The following is a 25,900-nucleotide window of genomic DNA, read 5'->3' as shown; positions in this document are numbered from 1 at the left end:
GGAAACTATACTTAAAAACATCTGGATTTCAAAATCGATATCCAAAAATCGTTTTGAATATGACTTTGAAATTAGAAGCCAAAAAAATCGAACTACTTGACCGAAACGTGCAGCTTGACACAAACATGTGCTGTACCGTTTTCGATGCAATGACGCGTGAAATATAATCGAGTCCGTCAGGTGGCGATCGAGGCGATCATGGGTGACATTAGGGTCAGAGCACCTGGATCAGAACCAGAACACGTCAATAACATAAGAAGATAGTTAATACGTTATACGTAATAGTTAATACGTAATACTACACAAGAGTTATTGAAGTCATCATTTCTTTAGCATTAGCAGCCTGTAAATTTCCCACTGCTGGGCTAAGGACCTCCTCTCCCTTTGAGGAAAAGGTTTTTGGAGCATATCCCATCATGCTGCTCCAATGCGGGTTGGCGGAATACACATGTGGCAGAATTTCGTTGAAATTAGACACATGCAGGTTTCCTCACGATGTTTTCCTTCATCGCCGAGCACGAGATGAATTATAAAAACAAATTAAGCACATGAAAGTTCAGTGGTGCCTGCCTGGGTTTGAACCCGAAATCATCGGTTAAGATGCACGCGTTCTAACCACTGGGCCATCTCGGCTCTATTAGTAGAAATTAGTAGCATGGTGGAATAAGAAAAAATTCTATTAAAACAGAAGAAGAGATAGAATCGAATTTAGTTTAATTGATAAGTTTCCACAGAAATAGACAATATTTGTATTTGCAAGTGAATAAATTGTTCTTAAGTAACCAACGCAAGACGGAAACGTAAATGATGGCAATTTTCCTTAAACCAAAGTTCAGCTTTGCAATACTTTTAAATTAGAATGAGATATTCCATCCATTAAAGTTCTTCACTACATAGTATAAAACAAAGTCGCCTCCCTCTTGTATGTCTGTACGAAATAGATCAAAATAAGGTACTGCAGTTTTGTACACCTTGAGAAGGTCTACAAAAAATCCGCGATGGTATATGTCTATCTCTTAGGGAGTAAGAAAATAAGAAAATATCTCAGCACCCAAGGTTGGTGGCGCATTGGGGATGTAAGGAATGGTTAATATTTTTTATAGCGCTAATTTCTATGGACAGTGCTGACTACTTACCAGGCGATCCATTTGTCTGTCCGTCTACCTATATCGTAAAACAACTCATTCATTTAATTGAGTACATTTTCCAGAATTTCCGATAAATGCCGTCTCCTATGTTTCTTCACCACCAAACATAAGATCCTTTTATAAAATTTTACGTGTCTTATAGTGAACCCAATAATGTAAAACGATATAAATAATATCACAATAAAAACTATAATTATACTAAACTCTTGTTTCGATGTTCAACCCCAAACTGTTAAACACAGCCTGTGGGAAGTGTGACGTCCCGCTAATTCGTAACGCAGGTGCTTTTTAGGGTACCTTTGGCGATTTAAACGAACCCCTCGTATATTTAACATGGTTTTTTTTATGATATCGGGCGGCGGACGAACAATGCCACCTGATGGTAAGTGGTCACCACCGCCCATAGACAATGGCGTTGTAAGAAATATTAACCATTCCTTACATCACCAATGCACCACCAACCTTCGCAACTAAGATGTTACGTCCCTTGTGCCTGTAGTTACACTGGCTCACTCACCCTTCAAACCGGAACACAACAATACTGAGTACTGCTATTTGGCGGTAGAATATCTGATGAGTGGGTGGTATTTAGGCTTATACTGACATTTGATTTAATATACATATCATATATAACATTAATTATAGTGTTAATAATTTCGTCCGTCGGTCACACGACCTCTTCAACGCGTATATCCCCTACATTAATGGAGCAAGCGTTACTCAATAATTATTCACAATAGCCGACTTCAAAATAGAAGGCTATTATCAATTCGACTATTTTTGTTCACGAATTATAACTTCACTTTCGTGCCGCTTTTAGAGTCTTAAGAATCTAAAGACCGAACCGGCTATCGCTAGAAGATTTAAAAGTACTTGCATAATTACAATTTTTATCAGTAACTGTGCGCGTATTTCAATTTGTGGAACGAAGTTCTTTTACGCGGCTCACAGTAGAGTGAATTGGAAGAAATTGTCACGTAAGGAAGAAGCGGTTTGCCTAACTAAGGAAGCTGCTAAGAAATTCTCAGCAGCAACCCTGAGTCTAAGAAGGTGCAAATGTGTACACTACCGAGCCTCCAAAGCACGCAAAACCATTGGAACTGAACTGCGCCTGAACTTGTTGAACTGAAGCAAAGCGTTGTTTGCCTGGAAGAGATCGCTATGTAACGATAAGGTCGCCCAAATTGTACGCCTATTTTATTTAGGCTGTATCCATGTTGTATTTATTTTTCTCTTTATGGTGTACATAATATATAAAGTAAAGCAAGGGAGACTTAGCACTTATGCACTAATACGTCTTGCACTGTTAATCTAGTATCTCTTGAGACCCCTGAAAAAAAACTCCATCGAACCGAGAAGAGCACAGCACGGGGCCGCGGATGCGTTGTATCGCGTAGTGTCTCCGATACGAAGCCGTGTCAAAGATGGCCATCGCAGTGGTTTTAGAAGGTAAGAATCCCACATATATCGGTTCCTCTTCAAGGGATCGGGGTACCTTTGTGCGTGCGTGAAAAAAAGTTTGGTCGATATTAGCCAAGAGAACTTTGTCATCATTACCAATATAAAAACAAAATTATTTATAATCAACATAGTTCAAATTAAAGCAAACTTTAAAAACATAAATTCGTGCAATAATTTCAAAAGTCGTTTTAACCCGATTTATGACTGACTCCAGCCATAATTAAATTCGCTTTTTCGACAACAAAAGCGATGTAATTTCGGACATAAAATGCAAATTCCGTAATCAATACTTGACATCGTCGAGGGCGAAGTAAACGTCATGCCAGTCACGAGATCATCATGGCAACGGACTGTTGGTTCGATCTCAAGTTGACGCTAACTTTTAACGTATATCAAATTCACGAACGTCAATATTTCATTGTTTAAATTAACAATAAATATCAAGTTTATAAAACATGACTTAAATTCACAGTGAATATCGTAGATTAATCAAGCTCTCGACCAATCATATCGCGTCAATTTGCTGTCAAATGTTGTTTATTTGGCTTTCTCCTCTTATGGTTAGAAATAAGATATACATACAATAAAATTGGAATGTCTGTTTGTTATATTTAAATAATCGCTTTTTACTAAATGCATATATATGTATGTATACACGGCACATAGACCAAAATAGCATTTTTTACAATTTTAGTTTGTTTGTTTATTCCGGCTAATTTCTGGAATGGCCGGACCGATTTTGACTTTCACTGGAAGATAGCTGGTGTAATAAGGAGTAACTTAGGCTACTTTTATTTTAGAATCATTACATAGTATAAAACAAAGTCGCTTACCGCTGTCTGTCCCTATATATCCTTAGATCTTTAAAATTACACAACGGATTTTAATGCGGTTTTTTTTAATAGATAGATTGATTAATATAGTAGAGAAACACTGATAATTTTAGAAGATTCTAAAGTGATGTCGTGAATAAACACATTTTTTGTACTTAGATTGCAAAGGCTGGCTGAACTCTATGAGATAGATCAAAATAATGTACTACAGTATTGTAAACCTTAAAAAGGTCTTCAATAAAGTCCGGGATGGTAGATGGCCATGTCTTAGGGATAACCAACAATAACCACTTTTTAACCTTTACTTTTTACGAGAAATAATGGCTTATTTCGAAGAGATTTTAAACAATACAGCATTAATTCTTATCCAATTAAGTACCTTAAATACATTGTGAATTTAATATAGATCAATATGGCCCTCTACAGCATGTAATTTAAATGGATATTTTCGAAGATATTACAGATATAAAACGCAGGGACATAGCGGTTTGTATTGTCTATTGACTGACAAACTGTGAACGTTGTAAGACATTCTGTAGTATTTAGGCTGCGTTCACACCAAACTGACTGTCAGCCGCCGAAAGTGAGCGAGCGTTACGCGGTTTATTGTATCTCCATACATATATACTTTTTCGTTCACATCAAACCGACAGTACGTTATTTCGCTATGCGTAAACGGTGACATTCGTCAGCCGATTAATTTAGGCCGTCACTACGTACGTATTGTAGGCTACAGCGTATTGTCAGCATATTGTGAACGTTTACACTGCAGCTCACTGTGAGCCTGCTCACATTCGGCGGCTGACTATACGTTTGGTTTGAACACGGCCTTAGTATCAGCATCGCACCCGTGTTACAATATACAACTTTTAGTTTAAAGAACAAACATAAAAAGAGAAAATCCTTGTTTCTTTTTCTGGCTAGGAAAGTTGTCATTGATCGGCGTGTCTCCAATATAATATACACTTATTATACATATTCATATATATTACCTTCATCTTCAATCACTCTGTTCATTGATGAAAACCGGATTAAAATCCGTCGCAGAGAAAGATCTAAGCGTGCAAATTGCGAGATACGACTTTATGTTCATACTGTGTAGAGATATCATGCACCAAAACCTTCCCCAAAAGGTGCTGCATGTTCTGATATGTAACTATTATATACATATGTACATATATTGGTTTATGAGTTCTGCCTATGAATAGGGATTACAAAAAAATGTCTCATTTATTAGTTTATGTTGTTGGAGACAGTTGTTATTTGGGGGAAGGGGGATGTGGTTTACATTTGACGTTATTATTTCAACAATGTTCTGTCTTCTTCTTTCAAATATCAAATCAACGTTGATCGAACGAGACGCAACAATTTTAGTTTTCAAACTAATTTAAACTTAATTAGTTTACAAGTATTAACTGGTTAAGCTATAATATATTATTTTTTATATTTATATAATTATGTTTAGTTTATGTCCACCAGCCTTTAGTGAAAAAGCCTGATATATATCTGTCTATTTATATATGTATGTACACAAAAACATAAACGATTTTTCAAGAAATCGTAATATAACACTAGGAACAAACATAAACTTATCACTTCATTTACCCCCATTACACGAGGTCCGTAACTCTTTTACGGGACAATCAATGTATGCGTTTATAAAAAAAAAATCCAGAACATTAAAAAAAATATATCCATTGTAAAATTTAAATGAATCGTTAAAGAGCGTTTTTGTGTAAAAGGATATTATGAAACTACTGACTTCTTAGTCAATTGCACACATGGAATGAGATAATACCGTCCAGGCTATTTTAATACCGAAAAAGTGTTTTTTATTATTGTATGAAAACTGTAATTGTAAAAAAAATACCGCTCCCATAGTATACTTTATGTTTATGTTGTTTTATAAGTTTTAATAGCATCTTTTAATCGTCATTTTACAAAACTATATTAAGTGAAGCTACTATGGAATTTAGATTCTACCGAGAACCGGCAAAAAACTCAGTAGTTACTCTTTTCCAACATTCAAAATACAAAGGTGTGTTAGTTAAATATAATTATATATGTATGTAATATATCCTGTCTGGAATTCGAAAGGTATTTGCTCCACGCCTTTTTATCATCTTTACAATCTTGTATTATTGTATATTTTTTTACAAGTAATTTGAATTTATAAATTAATAATTTATTTTAACATAAATTAAGCGTCTTTTTGTTAACTTTCGAACAGTTTCTCTGTAAAATACTTGTATAATAAAAACTAACTTTAAGTAATAAACTGCAGCATCACGAAGTTCTGAAACCGCACAATTACTTTCAAGGCTACAAACAACTGTACAACTATAAATATATATATATATAATAATCTGTTATATTGATCAAACAACCTGTATATAAATACGGGGCGGACCCTCCCTTCCAACAGGGGTTGAATCGACCAATCACGTGCTGAGATTTTAAATTGAGAACGCGTGCCGATGCGTCACTCGAGTTGAATGTCAAAATGTATCGTCAAAACATTCGTATACAGAGTGATTGCATTTCAAAAAATTTTGTACTGTCTAAAAATTTACTTATTTTTATTACATTAAAGGTATATTAACTTAAATATCCATTAATACATTAGCAAATACAGGTTGTACGTTTTCTGAGATTATGTCTGAAGTAGACCCACCCACAAAAGAGTTAATTACTCTATGGAGTACCAAAAGACTAATACATTTCATTATTTAGTCGTTGAGATACTACATATTGTGATCCTGTTGAATTTGTTAAATTTCTTAGTGGTCACAACTGCCCCTATACATTGGTACGTAAGAAATACTAACTTTATTCAGATGTTCCTTCCACATGTACACAATACTGTATTGCTGTTTGGTACATTATGTGTTGAGTTGATGGTACCATCAAGTTCTTATTTTTATACTTTATTAAGCAAATAAATAATAACTTATTTAGATAGAACTTTGTTGGCCGCAATGAATGGGTAATTTCAAGGTCAAGCTTAAGAACAACTATTCTATACGTAACGTATATTCAAAACGTCACTTGTACTGAAATAAAAGTACTTTTTTATTTGAATAAATCATTTTTTAAACACTCTATATAATAAAGCTTGTTCATTCATTCGCGTGCCGACCCGTTAACCGCGACGTACGCTGTTCCCATACATAAACACTGTTTCGGGAACCGAATAACAATAACGGAAAAAATGTGGCAGATTCTTTGAAAAATCAGTCATTTAAAAGACCTTATATGAACCCTTAAATACTCATGGAGGTCGTTTTCACGCCAATGAAAAAAACCCACCTTTAATACAAAACACTATAAATTATTTTTACAGACCTAATTTAAGGTCTTTAATGTTTTTTTTTTTATTTCTTACTAGCTTAGGCCGCGGCTTCGCTTGTTTGTATACACGGTTATTAGGCATTCTATATTATTTTCTATAACTAGAGAGTTTCTTGAGTTTAAACTAATGAGTTTCTTGCCGGTTCTTCTCGGTAGAATCTACATTCTGAACCGATGGTAGTTTTACTTTAAATAGTTTATTAAATGACGATTCAAAAGTGCTTGTAAAAGCCTACTTGAATAAAGATTTGATTTGATTAGATTTGTACTTACCAGCAGCACAGTATTGACAACGTGTTGGTACATTTTATGATGATTGGTTGGGTTTTTTTCTATGAAATAGATGGCAAACGAGCAAGAGGCTCATCTGATGGAAAATGACTACCACCAGACATTTGCAATACCTTAACTTGCAGGTGTATTGCCGGCCTTTAAGGAAAAGTTGCCAAGACGTGTAAACATAACGAACAACCAAACAAACAAACTCACTTGCGCATTTATAATATTAGTTAGGATTAAGAAATGATTATAGAGACCAGTTTAATTATAATTAAATCATTTAATTTTCACATATAATAATGTACAAGTTATTCTCCCTCGTAAATAAAATAAAATTATAATAATCGGTGCCAAAAATGTACCCAGCCGGCGCATAAGGGTTAATGGAAGGGATACGTGTAACTGATATGTCACGTGATCAAAAATAGAAAATGACATACAGACAATAGTTTAACAACTTATAAGCGATCTATTTTAAGGTGGCTCTGGACAGGTTTTTTTTCATGATATCGGTAGGCGGACGAGCAAATGGGCCACCTGATGGTAAGTGCTCGCCCGCCCATAGACAATGGCGCTGTAAGAAATATTAACCATTCCTTAGATCACTAATGCGCCATCGGGAACTAAGATGTTATGTCCCTTGTGCCTGTAGTTACACTGGCTCACTCACCCTTCAAATCGGAATACAACAATACTGAGTACCGCTGTTTGGCGGTAGTATATCTGATGAGTGGGTGGTACCTACCCAGCCGGGCTCGAACAAAGCCCTACCACCAAGTAAAGTCCATATACAAAGTGCATAAATTAACACAGGCAGACGATTTCGATGACTTTACATTATTTATAAGCTGCTCTATTGATTTAATCACTAGCTTGTACTGCTGCAGATTTGGGGTTCCAAGTTTGAAAAAGCCAAAATTAAAAAAAATAAAATTATTCGCCTGATCTTTTTCTGTCAAGAACGTCTGCAAGCAGACTTGGGTTAGACGGTTTCCAGTGTTAAACGTATCTCGGAAAGAGAGAAAAATGTGACCTTACGACTACCAATCACATAGAATAAGAATCCATAGACATAAAAAGAACCATAGGTCTGTTTGCATACATAAAAATATAATATAATTTAACTTAAGACGGTATCCGCTCAGCCAGATCGCCATTTTTATATTAGAGCCAACGCAAAAGTTACATTAAAAAAAAACAGTATCAGACGACCTTCTTATTTTAAAAATCAAATCGAATTGTACTTAAGACCTAATGCCACTAAGACTGTAAGTGTTGATTCAAATTATTCTCCACTATTTCTTTTAAATGTCATCGAAATCGGTTCAGCAGTAACTAAATCTATATACACCTAACATTTAGAAGTACAGTGGCCATAGAATCGAACCCAGTCTATTGTATGGGCATTGTTGCGCCTTGAGCACCAGCCTTCAATTAGAAAACCACTGTAACTGTGAACTTAGCGAAGCGATTGATTTTATGCTATTCAACACTTTTTTTGTTTTAAATTGTGACTGGTTTTTTTTAAACTAGCTGCGCCCTCGGTTTCGCTGTTTGAAATTCAGGTTTTTTTTTTTTTAATAATTATATAGGCGGACTTAAAATGTGACATTTAACTACTCTAATGCGGTACCGACCTTGGGAATTAAGTTATTATGTCCCTTGGGCCTGTTATACTGGCTCGCTCACCCTTTAAACTGGAACATCACAATACAAAGTATTGCTGCTTGGCGATGGAATATTTGTTGAGTCACTGGTACCCGGACGGGCTTGCACAAAGCCCTACCGCCAAGTGAAAAAGTTTGCATCTAGAATTTTTATTATTACTGAAATCAAATATGACATATGTTACTTCGGGCAAAAGTATATTTCTAATGGCGAAAGAATTTAAATCAGTTCAGTATTAATTTCTACCATATTTTCTATTAAACTTACTGACTGGATAAGGCTGTTGGCATTATTTAGTCTACCTTCGCACAATTTTAAATATTAAAAAAAAACAATAAAAAAATTGCAGTTAGTATACCGTGACCCTATTTATTTATTAACTTTTTTTAATACCAAAAAAAAAACTCTTCCAACCTTGGCCTTGGTTAGAACAAAATTATAATCGCACGAACAAGTCAGGTCAAGTTAAAGTTAAAATTAGTTAAGATTACGTCCAAAGTTTTCGTGATTTCACATGATGCAATTGGGTATTGTATTTGCTGTATAAAAGACACGTTGCTTTCGTTACGAATTATGTTCTTGACAAATGTATAATATTCTCACACTTAAATGTCCTTTAATATGAATCGGGGTCTGAAATGAAAGTTTAAAATGAAAAAAGTACGTGTATTTAATTATATTTTTTATATTTAAACATCGTTTTTGGTGTATGTGCCAAGATGGCCCAGTGGTTAGAAAGCGTGCATCTTAACCGTTGATTTCGGGTTCAAGCTCAGGCAGGCACCACTGAATTTTCATGTGCTTATTTTGTGTTTATAATTCATCTCGTGCTCGGCGGTGAAGGAAAACATCGTGAGGAAACCTGCATGTGTCTAATTTCAATGAAATTCAGCCACATGTGTATTCCGCCAACCCGCATTAGAGCAGCGTGGTGGACTATGCTCCAAACCTTCTCCTCAAAGGGAGAGGAGGCCTTTAGCCCAGCAGTGGGAAATTTACAGGCTGCTAATGCTAATGCTTGGTGTATGTATAAAAGTTATACTAACATTTGATTATTTACAATTATTATAATTGATAAATTGATACTACTGAACTGATTTTAATAATGATTTCGCTATTAGAAAGCTGCTTTGACCCGAAGTAACATAAGTTATATATATTATTTCAGTAATAATAAGATTTCTGGTGTATGTCAGTCCCCCTGGGCAGGGCCGGACCGTAAGTTTAGAGGGCTCTGGGCTAACAGTACTTAGAGAACTAAGATATATCTGAACGTAGACTTCAATTAAATTAATTGAATGGATTACGATACGATCTGTTTAATTTAATAAAGTTATGCATTCTTTCGCATTGAATCCCTTTCCCCCTTGAATCCACGGGGCCCTGGGTTGAAGCCCAAAATGCCATGTGGTAGATCCGGCCCTGCGTCTGGGTAAATACCGACGACTCATGATATATTGTACCGCCAATTAGTAATCATTTGTATTGTTGTAACTTAAGGCACAAGGGAGTAGTTTCAAGGTCGGTGGCGCATTGGCGATGTGAGATGGTTAATATTTCTTACAGCGGATAGACAAGGTATCCGCCGGTGACTACTTACAATCAAGTGAACCATTTGCTCGTCCACCTACCTGCACTATAAAAAAAGGGGCGTGAGAAGTTCTACTTCTTCGGCGTATTAAAAATTGTTTTTAATTGCATGCTCATAATTAACAAAATAAAAAAGTAATCTACTTATTGACAATATAATAATTAATATCATTATAATAAATGTATTTCTTTATTTTTTTTTTCGTAAATTTGTATTAAAATTAAAATTGTAAATTAAGTTAAGGCGCGAAGTTGTCTATTTCGAGCGATATGACTTTTAATTGGTAGTTTAGGAAAGAACTTCATCATGTAATTTAAATGATGAAGTACTGCGTACTACTAACATACTATGAACTACTATGTACTACAACACACGCGTCATAAAAATCCAATCTCATAAATTTTTCATAAAACGCCGAAAGGAGTATTATTTCAAAAACCATTTAATTTTGAAGTTATACTTCGTACATACTCAGTTCGGATCGAGAACACGTTGTTAACGTGAACGTTGTAACGTGAGTTAGTTATAATTGTGTAGACAGACTTTGACTGTATGTTTGTGTATATACGTTCATAAGTTCCTTAATAGGTAGGCGGACTGGCAATTAGGCCTCCTGGTGGAAAATGATCACTACCAACCCATAGATATCAGCATTGTAAGAAATATTAACCATTACATCGCCAGTGCTACCAACCTTCAAATCTGATCAACATTAACAGCCTGTAAATTTCCCACTGCTGGGCTGAGGCCTCATCTCCCTTTGAGGAGACGGTTTGGAACATATTCCACTACGATGCTCCAATGCGGGTTGGTGGATACACGTGTGGCAGAATTTCATTGAAATTAGACACAAGCAGGTTTCCTCACGATGTCATCCTTCACCGATGAATTCATCTTCCGAGATGAATTATAAACACAAATTGACTACCATGAAAATTCAGTGGTGCTTGCCTGGGTTTGAACCCGCAATCATCGGTTAAGATGCACGCGTTCTAACCACTGGGTCATCTCGGCTCTCAATTCAAACCTGATCAAAAAATATTAAATATTGCTGCTTGGCGGTAGCCTCTTGTACAACACTACCACCGGGTTAAATTACAAAGCAAAACCTAGTCTAAACTTAAATCACAAAATATTTAAGCCATATAATTCATTACGTAAATAACAGGTGTACGAAGATACAGCCTCCAACACAAGTTGTGAAATTCAGATATAATTTTAAGTCTTATTTTATACACCATAAGGTTTAATACGTAAAAATGTAAAGGTTCATTGTTTAAATGATATTTTCTTTTTCTTATGAATCTATTGTTGAGTTTCGAACCGTGGGAAAGTTTGATAATTGTTTGCGAGTTGTGTAAATAAAAGAATTTACATTGTCTTAAGCCGCGATGACCTAGTTGATAGAATACGTTGATGTCAAAAGAAGATGACAGGTTCAATACCTTTTATTATGTTGTGTTTTTATTTATATACATATATATATATTTATATATATATATATATATAATATACATATAAGATGACCTCCGTGGTCGAGTAGTGTGTACACCGGTTTTCATGGGTAAGCCACTCCGAGGTCCCGATTTCGGTTCCCGGCCGAGTCGATGTAGAAAAAGCTCATTAGTTTTCTATGTTGTCTTGGGTCTGGATGTTTGTGGTACCGTCGTTACTTCTGATTTTACATAACACAAATGCTTTAGCCATTCACATTGGAATCAGAGAAATGTATGTGATGTTGTCCAATATATTTATTATTTATTTATTTAATACTTCAATACTATATTATAAGTAGCTATAACCCATCACACCTGGGAAGCGTCTTGGTTTAATATCTTTTGAAAAGCTATCGCGTTCACAATTAATATAATATGTTAATTGTATATAATATACAATATTTAAGCGTACTAAAAATAAAACAACATTTAATTTTTGTTTTTAATTCCTTTTAAAACCGTAATAGAAATTTATAAGGGAACATAATTGTTTTTAAATAAAAAACGAATAATAAAAAGCATTACGTCATAAAACGTCACGCTGGCTGACTTGACGTCATCGCATTATTAACCTTAATAATCTTATTGTTAGACAATATCTCGAAGTATACATTGCTTGTCATAATTTCGAGAATATACGATACATATATCATTTTAAGGTATATTTGGGGGACTTCCCGTATTAAGATTATGACTAACATATTCCAATCAAAGATTAACAAGTCTCAGATTTCAAGCATGACCCGATCTATACCTAGAATTGGGTACAGCAGAACTCATCATCACTCACCGTGACTCTCACTTTCAGACTGACCAGGTTCCTGAAAACCTTTGGACAGGAAAACCTAATGACTTTATACGGTCCGATCTTGGATTAGAACCCAGAAACTCAGTATCCGTGGCCTTATATCCAGCCACTATCCCAACGAGGCAATCATTTTATTAATAACATAATCCTTAATAGCTACAAAACAAAACAAATGAAAATCGATTGACAAACATATGAGAAAAACCGAGCTGAACCGTAGGGCTATGAGTTAGGGAAACGAGCGTGTAATGTCAGAAGGTTATATGTAACATTGACAAAACTTTTAACCTAACGCAAAAATAATGTTTAATTAATAAGCTTGTGTTTTACTGCTACGTATATTTTTTTAACTTTTTATCTTAATTATATTTTTTTACTTAAGCTTAGTGCATGCTGTGGTCTCCAAGATTTAAGAGGACAGTCCTTGCGGAACGCCTAAATAGCGCTTACTATTTTCGAAATATCTTAAAACTGGAGCATTGGTTATGGATGAAAAAAGACATTCAGTATCTTAATAGATAGATCTCAAGTTTCACCGCGTGATATTTATAAAATTTGTATTAATAACTCAGTAAATTCATCGTCAACATCACTCCAAACACTGAAATCGACCTTTTCTATTAGCGTTTTTTAAGCTATTTAGCTGCTAGTTTATACATGTATTTTTGGTTAAATGGGGACACAAAAGTATAAATAATAAGTTCACCGTGTTAAATTTCTATTATATCACATAATATTATAGTAATTTTTATTTAAATATTGCTTACTTTTTGGCATTCGTCGTCCATACATTTTAGTATGGAGAAAATAATTTGACGGTTTTGACTTATTATTCGACATCGCTGTCAATAAATTTTCAGTCCCTCCCCAGAGCCCAAGGTGAGAGCACGTCAATTTTTATTTCGAGCCGACTCTTATAATTTCGCAAAACGTCTACGCACACATAGACAAGTTAGCATAAGGGTGGGGCGCGAGTGTCGTGAGACACAATTGTTAATTTTTATGTTGCGGAGCTGAGTCTTCCTGTCAGGGACGATAAATGAGGACTCCACTGAAGTTTGGAATCCAATGCTATAAAAAAAAACCGTAGTATTGGCTACATCAAGACGGCCACTATTTATAGATATATTATAATTTTGCTTTCTAAAATTTGGTAGGGTAAAAACTACACATTTTGTTTTTTGAGTATTCAAAACTAAATTATTTACTGTAAACCAATCGTGTATCTGTGATAATGCACCGTTCACATCGTCATAGTCAGTTTTTTCCTGTCTACCTTAAAAATCAGTGAAGTATCGTCAGCAAACAACATTATATCACAAATACCTTTAACATAGAAAGGAAGATCATTTATATATACTAGAAATAGAAAGGGACCCAAAATTGATCCTTGTGGAACACTCATTTATAACGTAGATCCAGAAAACTTAATGCCATTAATGAAAACTTGCTGGACTCTTTGACTTAAATATGAAGCAATGAGATCAAGAGCTTTACCTTTAATACCGTAGTATTTGAGCTTATAAAGAAGCGTCTCGTGTTCTACACAATCAAATGCTTTAGACAAATCACAGAATACTCCAATAGCATTCTGTGATTTTTGTCAAGCATCGTAAATATGTTTAAGAAGTGCTATTCTCGCATCAGTTGTCGAGCGACCTCTTGTAAAACCGAATTGCTCACTATGAAAAATAGTATTTGTACCGAAATGGACGAGAAGTTGATTTAAAATATTTATTTCGAATATTTTACTTAAAAATAGAGTATTAAAAAAAATTATATTTAACTCCGTTATTTATATTTATAAAATTTAAGAAGTGATTATTTAATGTGTCTTTACTTTAATTTAATTCGGTATATCTACTAACCTTAAAATATCAAGAAAATAATTATTATTATTTAGTTAGACGAAAGCAGTTGAAACAATAAAAATCATAATGAATATTTGGCATCTTAATGCACTCTGACCGCACCCTATGCTAACAAATAATTTATAATTGCGTTTGCGAGTGACAACCTTATAGCTAATACATTACTCGTAATTAAATGTATTTTTATAAATTCTACGTTATGAACGCGCAATGAAAATTTAATTTATTCGTTGCACCGAAAACAAGCAACTAATTATCTCCGGGGATGCGTACGATACACTGCACAATGCAACTGTATTATTGAAAAGTACCTATGTGTGTGTTCTAAAATTAATTCCCACGCTTACAAACTACGCTCTTAAGGAGCACACAATTTGTAACCCGTATATTGTTCAATTTTAAGAATATGTATTTAGTGTGTATCTTTTGTTGGAGACTCGTGAATTAAATAAATAAATAAATAATAACTATAAAATTTATTGTATACATGTATCAAAATGGCGTATCACTCTAAATCGGTTGTCAACATTTCACGAGATACGTGGATACATAAGTGATTTTTTACAGAATCGCGCTGCTTTCCTGTCTACCAATACATACATATAGTATATTCCAATCACAAGAGGACAAATGTCAAATAAACAACATTTGAAATCAAATCAAATCAAAATATACTTTATTGAAGTAGGCTTTTACAAGCACTTTTGAATCATCATTTAACAAACTATTTAAAGTAAAGCTACCACCGATTCGGAATGTAGATTCTACCGAGAAGAACCGACAAGAAACTCAGTAGTTACTCTTTTTCAACGTCTAAAAATACAGTCATGTTAGTTAAATACAATTATATATGTATGTTATGTCTCCTGTCTGGAAATCAACAAGCATTAACTCCACGCTTTTTTACCATCAATATAATCTTGTATCGACTAATATGCCTTCTTTACCAATGTATTTTTAACATATGACTTGAATCTATGAAACTTGACACTGAATTGATGCGATATCATTGGTTGAGAGCTTGAATAATCTATTATATCAATTACGAACTTGAAAAACATTTTCAACATCAACGAAATCGTTGTCAGATCTTTGGTGATAAAGTAAAAGGATATAGTGTTGTATTATAAATAAAGATATATTAATCATAAACTCTTACTAGTCTTACTCTTGACGACCTCCGTGGTCGACTAGTGTGTACACCGGTTTTCATGGGTACGCCACTCCGAGGTCCCGGGTTGGATCCCCGGCCGAGTCAATGTAGAAAAAGTTCATTAGTTTTCTATGTTGTCTTGGGTCTGGGTGTTTGTGGTACCGTCGTTACTTCTGATTTCCATAACACAAGTGCTTTAGCTACTTACATTGGGATCAGAGTAATGTATGTGATGTTGTCCAATATTTATTTATATTTATTTATTTATTACTAGTGCACAATACAGCCGAGTTATTAACAAAATGGACGTATTACGTATGGAATACGTAAATCTAAGGTTCGTTTATCTTTATTCGTACTTCCTTTGATATAGCTGGAATAGAGTAAATATATAAATATATGCATCACATCAAACTAGCTCCTAGTCTACTTGTCAAATGTCTAGCCTAGACTTGCTCTGCGATGAACTAGGTCCACGCTTAGTGAAACCGGTTTTAGTGTTGTGTTATACTACTTTAACGTTATATCGATTTTTTGAATAATATTTATTATTTCAGAGCAAAATTCTAACAATCTACGGTTTAATTTAAAAAATTATCGAGTTGAGAACTGTTTTATTTTTAAATATTCTTTAAAGTGGTTTTAATAACATCGATTAAAATAAAAATCGATTTAGCCCCTCGGACCGTTACCAATATGAGTTATATCGAATGAATAGATCGACAAGTATATAATGGTCACCGGATAGCCGCATTACTGGCCCGATGGCCCGTATTGTGTGCCCATCTGCGACGAGATTAGGCGCAATATAAACACTTCCCTTGACATCGTTCCCAGTCGTGATTGTCTGGCGAAAACGATTGATGGACGGACGGGATATTGATGATTATAAATACGAAATCTATATTCATATATACCAAGTGAAGATACTTTTGCCCAACTGTCGCACATTTACGATACGACAAATTACAATTATATACATTTCCTCTGATTTACAATTGAAAGACTGGCCAGGAATAGGTCGCCTGGTTGTAACAGATCACGACGATCCCAAGACATCGGTCCCGTAAGGAATATTAACCACCAACCTTGATAACTACCCGACGCACGACCCCTTGTACCTGTAGTTACTAAGTACTGCGGTTTGGCAGTAGAAAATGTGATGACAACAATATCATACATCTATTCCTATTCCATGAATAGAATCAAAAGCTGAATAAAAATCGATATAACTAACATAGTGTTGTTCGTGACCAAACAATAAACTAGTGTAATTACCGGTGTTACTGTTACAATGGCAGAATAGATTTTCCTTGATCACACTTACAGGAAAATCGGTAGATATTGTGACGTTATGTAAATTAATTATTCGCTATTATTAAATATGAAAGTACAATAATAATCGTTCCAGAAGCAATATACTTTGATGGATAATAATTGGTGCGCCTTGGTGGTGAGATTATTCCGTATGGCAACACGCGAGACGGCAAAACGCTCTCTTGTCCGCCGCCCGCTATCCGCTGACGCTCGCTACTTCCTTGTGCGTGGCGCGCTACATATATAATTCATATACAGTAACTAAGTAGGTATATGAGCTTATAGCGCCAAGTTTCCGACTCCGCAGTCAATAATTCCTTCTTGGTGCAAGGTATTTGTTTCTATAATAAAATTTCGCAGATATTTTTAACTTTGCCGATTCACAAATACAAAATTAAAAAAAGAAAAAAAACATTAATAATTAATGCATATTATTCAACACAGGATTATGTAGTATAAAATCAAAAAGCGTGGAGCTAATACTTGTTGATATTATGACCTGATGTTTGACCTGATGTTTAACCTGACCAGGCAGGTTATATTTTATACATATATAATTGTATTTAACTGACAATGCGTTTCATATATCGATTACGAATAATTAGTAATTCAGTTTATTGTATCTGTGAGGTATGAACGGCGTGACATAATGAGTCACGTGATCGGAACCTTTTGAAGGGACAACTGGCACATTTTTAATGACTTCGAGAGCGATGAGTCGGAAGCTAAATTTTATTATAAAGTGCGATACAGTTCGGGCCTTCAAAGTCTGATAATTATAATATACCTAATTTATAATTTGTGATTGCTGTTTACCTACATAAAGTACAAGAATTGTCATATTGTATCGTTGCGGTTAATTGCCTTAAACCTACGTCATGAACCCTGTACCAGAACTCTGTACCAGGGCGTGCCGCTGATCTATCGTGGTCGCCATCATATTATATTTGTGATATATTTATAAAATATACCCAGCGGAGAATATTCAGCATGTTAAAATCGTGCAAAGGCGGTCTTATCTCTATGAAGATCTCTTTCAGACATCTGTGACAGGAACTCGACGACATTTAATCACAAAGAACGAACATAATATTACAAAGATTCGATCATTTCATTCATTTATCGATTGCTCAATCAATATTTAAATATTACATATAATTGCAACACAGCGAGCTTGATCAAACAAAAATATGCTATGGAATAGTTATTACTGTATGTATGTCATGCCTTGTTGGTTTATTGACTAGACATAAAGCTGCAGTTCCCAAGGTTCAATACCCAGGTCAGGCCTAAAGTATGTGGTTTTTCCATAACAGCCCGGAGCATAGATACTGGAAGTGTGTAACTATCCCGTACCTCGGAAAACACGTACTGAGCTTCTCGGTCGTGTCGGTATTGGCATCCCATCAGATTACGAGGGGGATTAGAGAGGGCATCTGTGTTTCATTTGCACTATAGCATATCCTCGTGAGGTTGGCCGCTGTTACCGAAATCAATTAGGACGGACGATAGCAATGTTATATCAACAAAACCATTGAGTATCTTTCGCCAGTTCATCGCAGGTCAAGGTAGTCACTAATTCAACAATCAAAGATTAATTTTTTTACATTATCAGCCTGTAAATTTCCCACTGCTGGGCTAAGGCCTTCTCTCCCTCTGAGAAGGTTTGGAAGCATATTCCCCCACGCTGCTCCAATGCGGGTTGGTGGATAATTGTAATGCTTCTTAATTACCGTATCGTATTCGTATCAGTAGTTAGTTAGGTTAGGTTTAAGTCAACAGCTTATGTTAAAATAACATTGATATATAATGCGAGTTACTCATACAAGATTATATTAGAGATAAAAAAGCGTGGACTTAATATATGTATACATTAAAATTTACTATACTGACGTACTATGTAAATAAAATCATGGAAAAGATTAACTTGAGATAAATAATCTTTTGATTTTAATTGTTTTGGGTAAGCTTATTATTAAGTCCCAGTGCTCTTAAACATATGATTGCGGGTTCATATCCAAGCAAACATTAATATATTAAATAACTTTGTGTTAAACAGACACGCAGACATACGCGGCGGGAGATTTTATAACATGAATTGATTGTAGGTCGAGATGACCCAGCGGCTAGAGCGCGTGAATCCTAATCGAAGCTTACTGGTTATAACCGGTTAAGCAAAATCAAGCATGCTAATCTTCATTTGTTTGACTTCCGAGATTTGTGATTTGTAATTATTATTAATCGCAAGAACCCGCATATGTCATTGGAGTATTAATTAAATAAAACAACCGTCCAAGTGCGAGTCGGACTCGCGCACGACATCTTCCGTAACAATATCTATTAAAACGGTAACAAAATCCTGGAGCTCCCATTAAGATATATTTATTGCTTTTTTTTTTAGTATTTGATGTTATAGCGGCCACAGAAATACGGTCATGAGATACAGTCTGGTAACAGACGGACAGACAGACGAGACGAACCGCAGTAATAGGGTACGGAACCCTAAAATAGGTTCAATTTATTTAATAAGTTATTCATTACGTCATAAAAGCACAAATACATACATAACATATTTACGCTCAAAACATTGATTAGGTTTATTAAATATGAAGAGAATACAAAAATAGATTAAAAAGTCGAGTCTCCTGCGAAATACCGACCATCTATAACCGGTCCAGCATCCGATGGTGACTTGTGACTCGTGATATACGCGCTATCTGATTTTATAATTTCTAGAACTAACTACGACTTGACATAATATTATACAATTATACATACATGTGATATATGATTACAATAATATAATTATATATATTTGAATGTGTGCGTACGTCACTGAAGCCCTCCTTAACGGTCGGTCGATTATGATGTTTTTTTTTTGTTTATGTTTGAGTCGATGGAAGGTCTAGATTGGACCCAGTGGCTGAAATGGAATCGAGGATTTTTAAAACTATGTACATTTAAATGTTATAACTCCTAAACCACTGACTTTCGGTTTAAATGAATGCATGCGATGGAAACTACCCAAAAACAAAAAAAAAAACTGAATCACCATAAATGTAATATCGTGTATTTTATTTATAAACGGAATACAATTGTTTGACTTATCACGAGATCTCCATAACTATGGACCCGATAGACTTGAAATTAAGCATAATTACTACTTTTTTTTTTATATCTGAGAAACAATGTTAAGAGCCGGTGCCGCTGCGGAAAAAGCTGAAGCAAAAAAAGATGAAATATTCGTGTCTTATGTCAAATTACTTTTTTTGTCCCATTTGCTGTCGAAACGCTTGGCCCTTGGAGTAATGGTGCAAAAAGCTTCATCAAAAGTACAACACCTCGCCTTATTGCCTCCACTGGTGACAGGAGGGCTGGTTCGTTTTTAGTCCAGAGGATCGGAATTGCGATTCAACGGAGAAATGCTGCTAGCATTCTTGCCACCATACCACGCGGTCAAGATTTATACAGTAACTATTTTTAATTCATATTTGTATATATTTAAGCACTTAATGTTATCAATTCTTATGTTAATAAATTAATTAACTTTATTTATTTATTGAGATAATTACACTGTCAACTTATCACTTAAAATTCGAAGTGTATATCTTTAAAGTTGTAAAAATTAAAAATCCAATTTGAAAATAAAATAAATCGTAACTAAGATAAGTTATAATATTGTGATTAAGTAAAAAAAAAAAAAACTAGAAACTGTTAGAAGCTATGATCGATCGAATATCTATGGTAATTTTAACAAAATTTGTTTTGTTTATTATGAAAGATGTCATCACCGACGGACGTCACGTCATTTATTCACGAGATTCTTGAGTGTGATGCTTATTTACATGAGTTCGTTTTCGAGGTTGGGGTACAATAAGTGATTTTATATGTTTTTATGGCCCATTCGTTAGAACGCGTGCATCTTAACAGATGATTGCGGGTTCAAACCCAGGCTAGCACCACTGAATTTTCATGCACTTAATTTGTGTTTATAATTCATCTCGTGCTCGGCGGTGAAGCAAAACATCGTGAGGAAACCTGCATGTGTCTATTTTCAACGAAATTCTGCCACATGTGTATTCCACCAACACGCATTGGAGCAGCGTGGTGGAATATGCTCCAAACCTTCCCTCTATGCTCCTCAAAGGGAAAGGAGGCCTTCGGCCAGCAATGGGAAATTTACAGGCTGCTAATGATGCTGTTAAAATACTTTAGGTATAGATTCGATTCATTTGTAAGGTTTGGATTTAAATTGAAAAGTACATGTGATTTAATTTAATAATTAAATTTACGTATTTCATGCGATTTGCTAATAACTCAGCTATATTGTGCAATATTATGAATTTATGATTAATATATCTTTGTTTATAATACAGCAGTATTACACTTAACTACTTATTTCCACTTTAATTTTATTTCCAAAATTCCGATTTTCGTTTCGTCGACGTTTAAAACGCCATTTTTTCGCAAATCCAAAGTGTAAATGTTCGCAAATATCATAGATTAATCAAGCTCTCGACCGATATCGCGTCAATTTGCTGTCAAATGTTGTTTATTTGGCGTTTTTCCTGTTATGGTTGGAACATAGTATAAGATAATTTTAATTCAGTTATTTGCGGGTCCGAACCATCTAGTCCCGATCACACGTCCGATCTCCACTTCCGAGTGGACTAAAGATCTAATATACCTCGTATTTGTGGTTTTAATTTTAACAAACTGTTTGGTACGTCTTGAGTGGTTTATTGGAATATTCGATAGTAGTATTCGAAATTCGATAGTTTCTTTATTTGCAAATTTATCGTTAACAGCATCCAAACAAACAATTGGGTGTCAACAGAGAAGAAAAAGTTACTGGACTGTTTAGTTTACTAAACAAAGATACGTCTACTAATGTTGAGTGAGAATTTCTACTTATTCGGCGTAATTAAAAATAGTGTTTATTATAATGCAGACAATTAATTACAATAACTTGTTAATAATCTACTTATTAATCATTATTATTATTATGATGAACTTTAATTCTTCTTTTGTCACGAGTATTATAACACTTCGTGTAGTTTTCATGACAGCCTGTGCGCGCGCATCATAACAATTCGATACCTTAATATTTTTTCATAACGTGCAAAAAAGTATAACTTCAATAAGTAAGCATAATTTATTCTAAACTTTTTTCTGTGAACAAAACGATTCTAGAATAAACTTACATCATTGTAGATAATAAAAAGCTTACTGGCGATGTAGATCGAACAATTGACAATTAAACGCCTTTACAAATAATTGTTTAACAATTGAGAGAAAATAAAATAACAGTACGATTCCATTTAGTCGGTTTATTATCTCGAACAGTAGGTAAAACGCTTTGTTATAATATTTACATAACGCGGCTGTTAGTACAAAAGGGACGTATGTAAAAATCGTCTACTTAACAAAAGAGCATATCTTTAATTAATAATTTACTACAATATCATAAGAACATATTTCCTCTTATGTCATTTATATTTTAAAAAACGAATAACATTTTTTAAATCAATTTATGAACAAGATGTCGGTAAATGTGACTATTCGAAGTTTGAAATTGTAAATAAATTGTGACATACGACCTTTTTGTATTTAACGATAAGTGAGAGACAGAGATCGTGGGAAATGACCTTACGATAACGAATAGTTAAGATTTTTTGACATTACACATGAACAGTTCACCGTACGGTCTTTTTGTTTTTAGTTTAATTTGATATTATATTTGAATAACAGTTACAATATTTAAAAGTAGGTCATTATTTTTAAAGTTTAATTTAAAAATAGAATTATTCATAATTATTTTTATATGTCACATCGGCATAATAACTTTACATATATAGTCGTATACGTATATTGCTTTTTTTTTAAATAATATTTGGATTGATAAAGTTCAAAAAACTTACTTAGCTGTGACAAATCCGTGATCAAATCCATGTTAGGGAATTCACTATATATGTTTTTTCTTTCACTTTAAATGGGTGTTTCAACCTGTCACCCATTTCTCAACCACAATTTTTTGCACATCGAACTATCCACATACACGAAATACACATTTTAAAATAAGTTCGTCACATACTTTTCCGTATAAAGCGATTTGCAATCACACAATTAATTTCATTCAGGTAAGCGTTTATACAATTATACGATGTAATTCAACACGCGCAGACGCACTAACGATTTATTTCGATTATATCTTGATATTATCCGAGTATTTCACGCACTATATGATTTAATTTTCGTTTAAAACAAACACTAACACGAATATTGTGCTACTAAAAGCTTCACAAAAACATAGACGAAACGTCATCGTATCAAACAGGTTCTGTTATTTTTTTTTTCATCGAACTAGGTACCACGTGACCGATAGTTAGCATGTAGTTCGGCAATTAACCGCTAGATGGTGTTAGTAGTTCGCAATAAGCGGGACAAATTGAAAGATTTGTTTTATTATTTCCTCGATGTTTAACTAACCGTATAAAAATAATTAATGTCGTGAATTCCATTCGCGTTGATGTTAATTTTATGTTGATTGGACTGATAACGTTTTGACATTTTGAGTGACAACATTTTTTTTTAAATTTATTACATATAGAATATGGTAGAAATATGTATACTATTTTGTCTTTTGTCTTGTATAATCTGTCTGGTTTTGTTTTATCCTACATAGTACATCATTGTTAAGTGTTTTCATAATTAAGTTTGTTTTTAGGTTGCTTGAAACGACTTTGTAGAAAATATACATAATACTCGGAGCATTGGAATTGCGATATAACGGCAATTACTCCTTGTTTAATATAAAAGCTATTACACATGTTTACCAATAAAAGGTAAAATATACCTAGATTTAATTTTATTCAAATCTAAATAGATTTGTGGATTGAATTCGATTTTAGTATAAAATAAAAAAATATATATTAAGATGACTTGCGCTGGTTCAGTGGCTGGAAGACGTGATTGAGTAATGATTTCGAATTCGGGCCCAGGCAAGTACCATTGAATTATTATGTCTTTATTCACATGTTATGTATTGAAATTATTTTCAGTAACAACCCAGAGACTGGAACTTGGAAGTATTTACATGACGCCGTAAGCACGTAGAGTCGTTGGACTTGCGCCTTAACTCTTTCCGTTCAGATTTTCCATCCCATCGGATTATAAGAGTTAGGGAACAGAGATTACACCTGAGTTTGCACACACACTTACGCACTGTAACATGTCCTGCGTTGGCTGGTCTTCCTTGAGATTGACAACATAATACGACGCTATAATCAATTTAAAATATGCACGTTATCGCCCTCTATCTGGATACTGAACCTTTTTTTGAATTTATTTTAACTTTTATGGTAATACAACTATTCGGTTCTACGTAAAACAATTAAAAAATATATTTATTACAAAATAGTATATATATCAATCAAATTAACTAATTGTTGTTAGGGTTTTTTGATTATCATCCCTAATGGAAGCCCGTCTGCGAACTACCCGTTTCAGTCCAGTCCGCGTGAGATCCATTGTAACTACGGATACAAGGGACATGACATCTTATAAAATAAATTAAAATCAAATCAAACATTTCAACTCTACCACCATTGCGTTTGTTAGTCGAGAAGAAACGGCCAGAAACTCGCAAAGTTGCTCTTTTAAATAACCATATTTCCAATGGTTTTAGTATTCATAATTATTGTTTAAATTTTTTGTTGGAACACGATTTTTAATTGAGGCCTCTAATTAGTTCTCAAGGTTGAAGTCAAATTAGCGACAGCAGGGACGGTTACTGTTGCCACCAGGTAGCCTATTTGCCTTTTAGCCTAATGTATATAAAAACTTCTATGTAAGCCCTTATTCTGCTAATGTCAAGCCGGGTCAGGTTTATTTCACCATATTCTCACGTATCAATGCTCGCTATTATTCAGGTCTATGAAGCTAGAATTGTCAGTTGGAAAGAATCACTCAAATGTTTGCAGAGTATTAGGGCCGGCGTTAGGGAGGAGCGCGATGGGGTGACGGCCCAGACGCCAAATCTACGGAGGCGCCGAGTCTTCTGCACCCGTCCTACCTACCCTCAAAACCATACGCATATTGTTCCTCGATCAGACTGCAAGTTTGCTCGCCTCGCTACGTAAGAGAACCTTGACCTTTCCATTCCGACCGTATTTAACCGTAAATTTAATTTAAAAGTATTAAGTTAAGCACTCAATGTTTTGCACAATGAATGATTCTGCCAAATCGACCATTCTACCTTAATGTCCAAATAATCTGCGGATATGTCAAACGTCAACGTTAACGCGTTGCTATGGCAACTGTTATACCAAACTTGGTTGCAATAATTTTGACGAGGTGAGTGCTATAATATAATCTTTTATCGAAATGATCAGGATTACACTTTATTATTTTATTATTTACATGTGTTGATTAAATTAAGTAATTAAAATGCAATTGCAAAAAAAAACCCCATTAAATTTTTTCGTTTAGTGGATATTTTTAGGTTATAATAAAGAATTACGTTTTATAGTATTTAAAAATAAAAAATATGCTTTAATGATATTAAATAGGATTATTTTCTCTTAATCATTGAAACAAGCTTGTTCATTTTTCCCCTAAGAAAAAATCGAAGGTGCGATTTTGGGAAGGCTGCTTGCCACCATACCACGCGGTCAGAACAATTACAGTACTGAACTTAATACCTTCCGATACATATTAAGCTTTTATTTAATATATGAATTAAAACATAGCAACTTTTTAGATAGATACTTTTTATATTTTTCATTAATGTTTTACAATTTGACGATACTTCGAACTTTTTTCTAGTTTTAGGCTCAAGGACGTTACACCTTATCATCTTAAATAATATTTTAGACATCAAATTCTTCTATGACTACTAGACTTATTCATCTCAAACTTTGAAT

At 34.2% G+C, this 25,900-nt stretch overlaps 1 protein-coding gene across 2 annotated transcripts in view; it reads right to left on the bottom strand.

Annotated features, from left to right (window-relative positions):
* The window catches only part of LOC113391683 (uncharacterized), a 60,015-nt gene extending 36,688 nt beyond the window's left edge, over positions 1–23,327 (bottom strand). The window contains exon 1 of one of the 2 annotated variants that reach the window (XM_064220007.1): positions 22,898–23,327. In XM_064220007.1, coding sequence (XP_064076077.1) covers positions 22,898–22,928 — 31 coding nt within the window. In that variant the 5' untranslated portion in view covers positions 22,929–23,327. The remainder of the gene's footprint in view (positions 1–22,897) is intronic. The other variant, XM_026627730.2, reaches the window with a different exon arrangement.
* Between the last annotated feature and the right edge of the window lie 2,573 nt (positions 23,328–25,900).

This window comes from Vanessa tameamea, chromosome 30 (assembly GCF_037043105.1).
Source record: "Vanessa tameamea isolate UH-Manoa-2023 chromosome 30, ilVanTame1 primary haplotype, whole genome shotgun sequence".
NCBI lineage: Eukaryota > Metazoa > Arthropoda > Insecta > Lepidoptera > Nymphalidae > Vanessa > Vanessa tameamea.
This window is presented reverse-complemented; position numbering and strand designations above follow the sequence as displayed.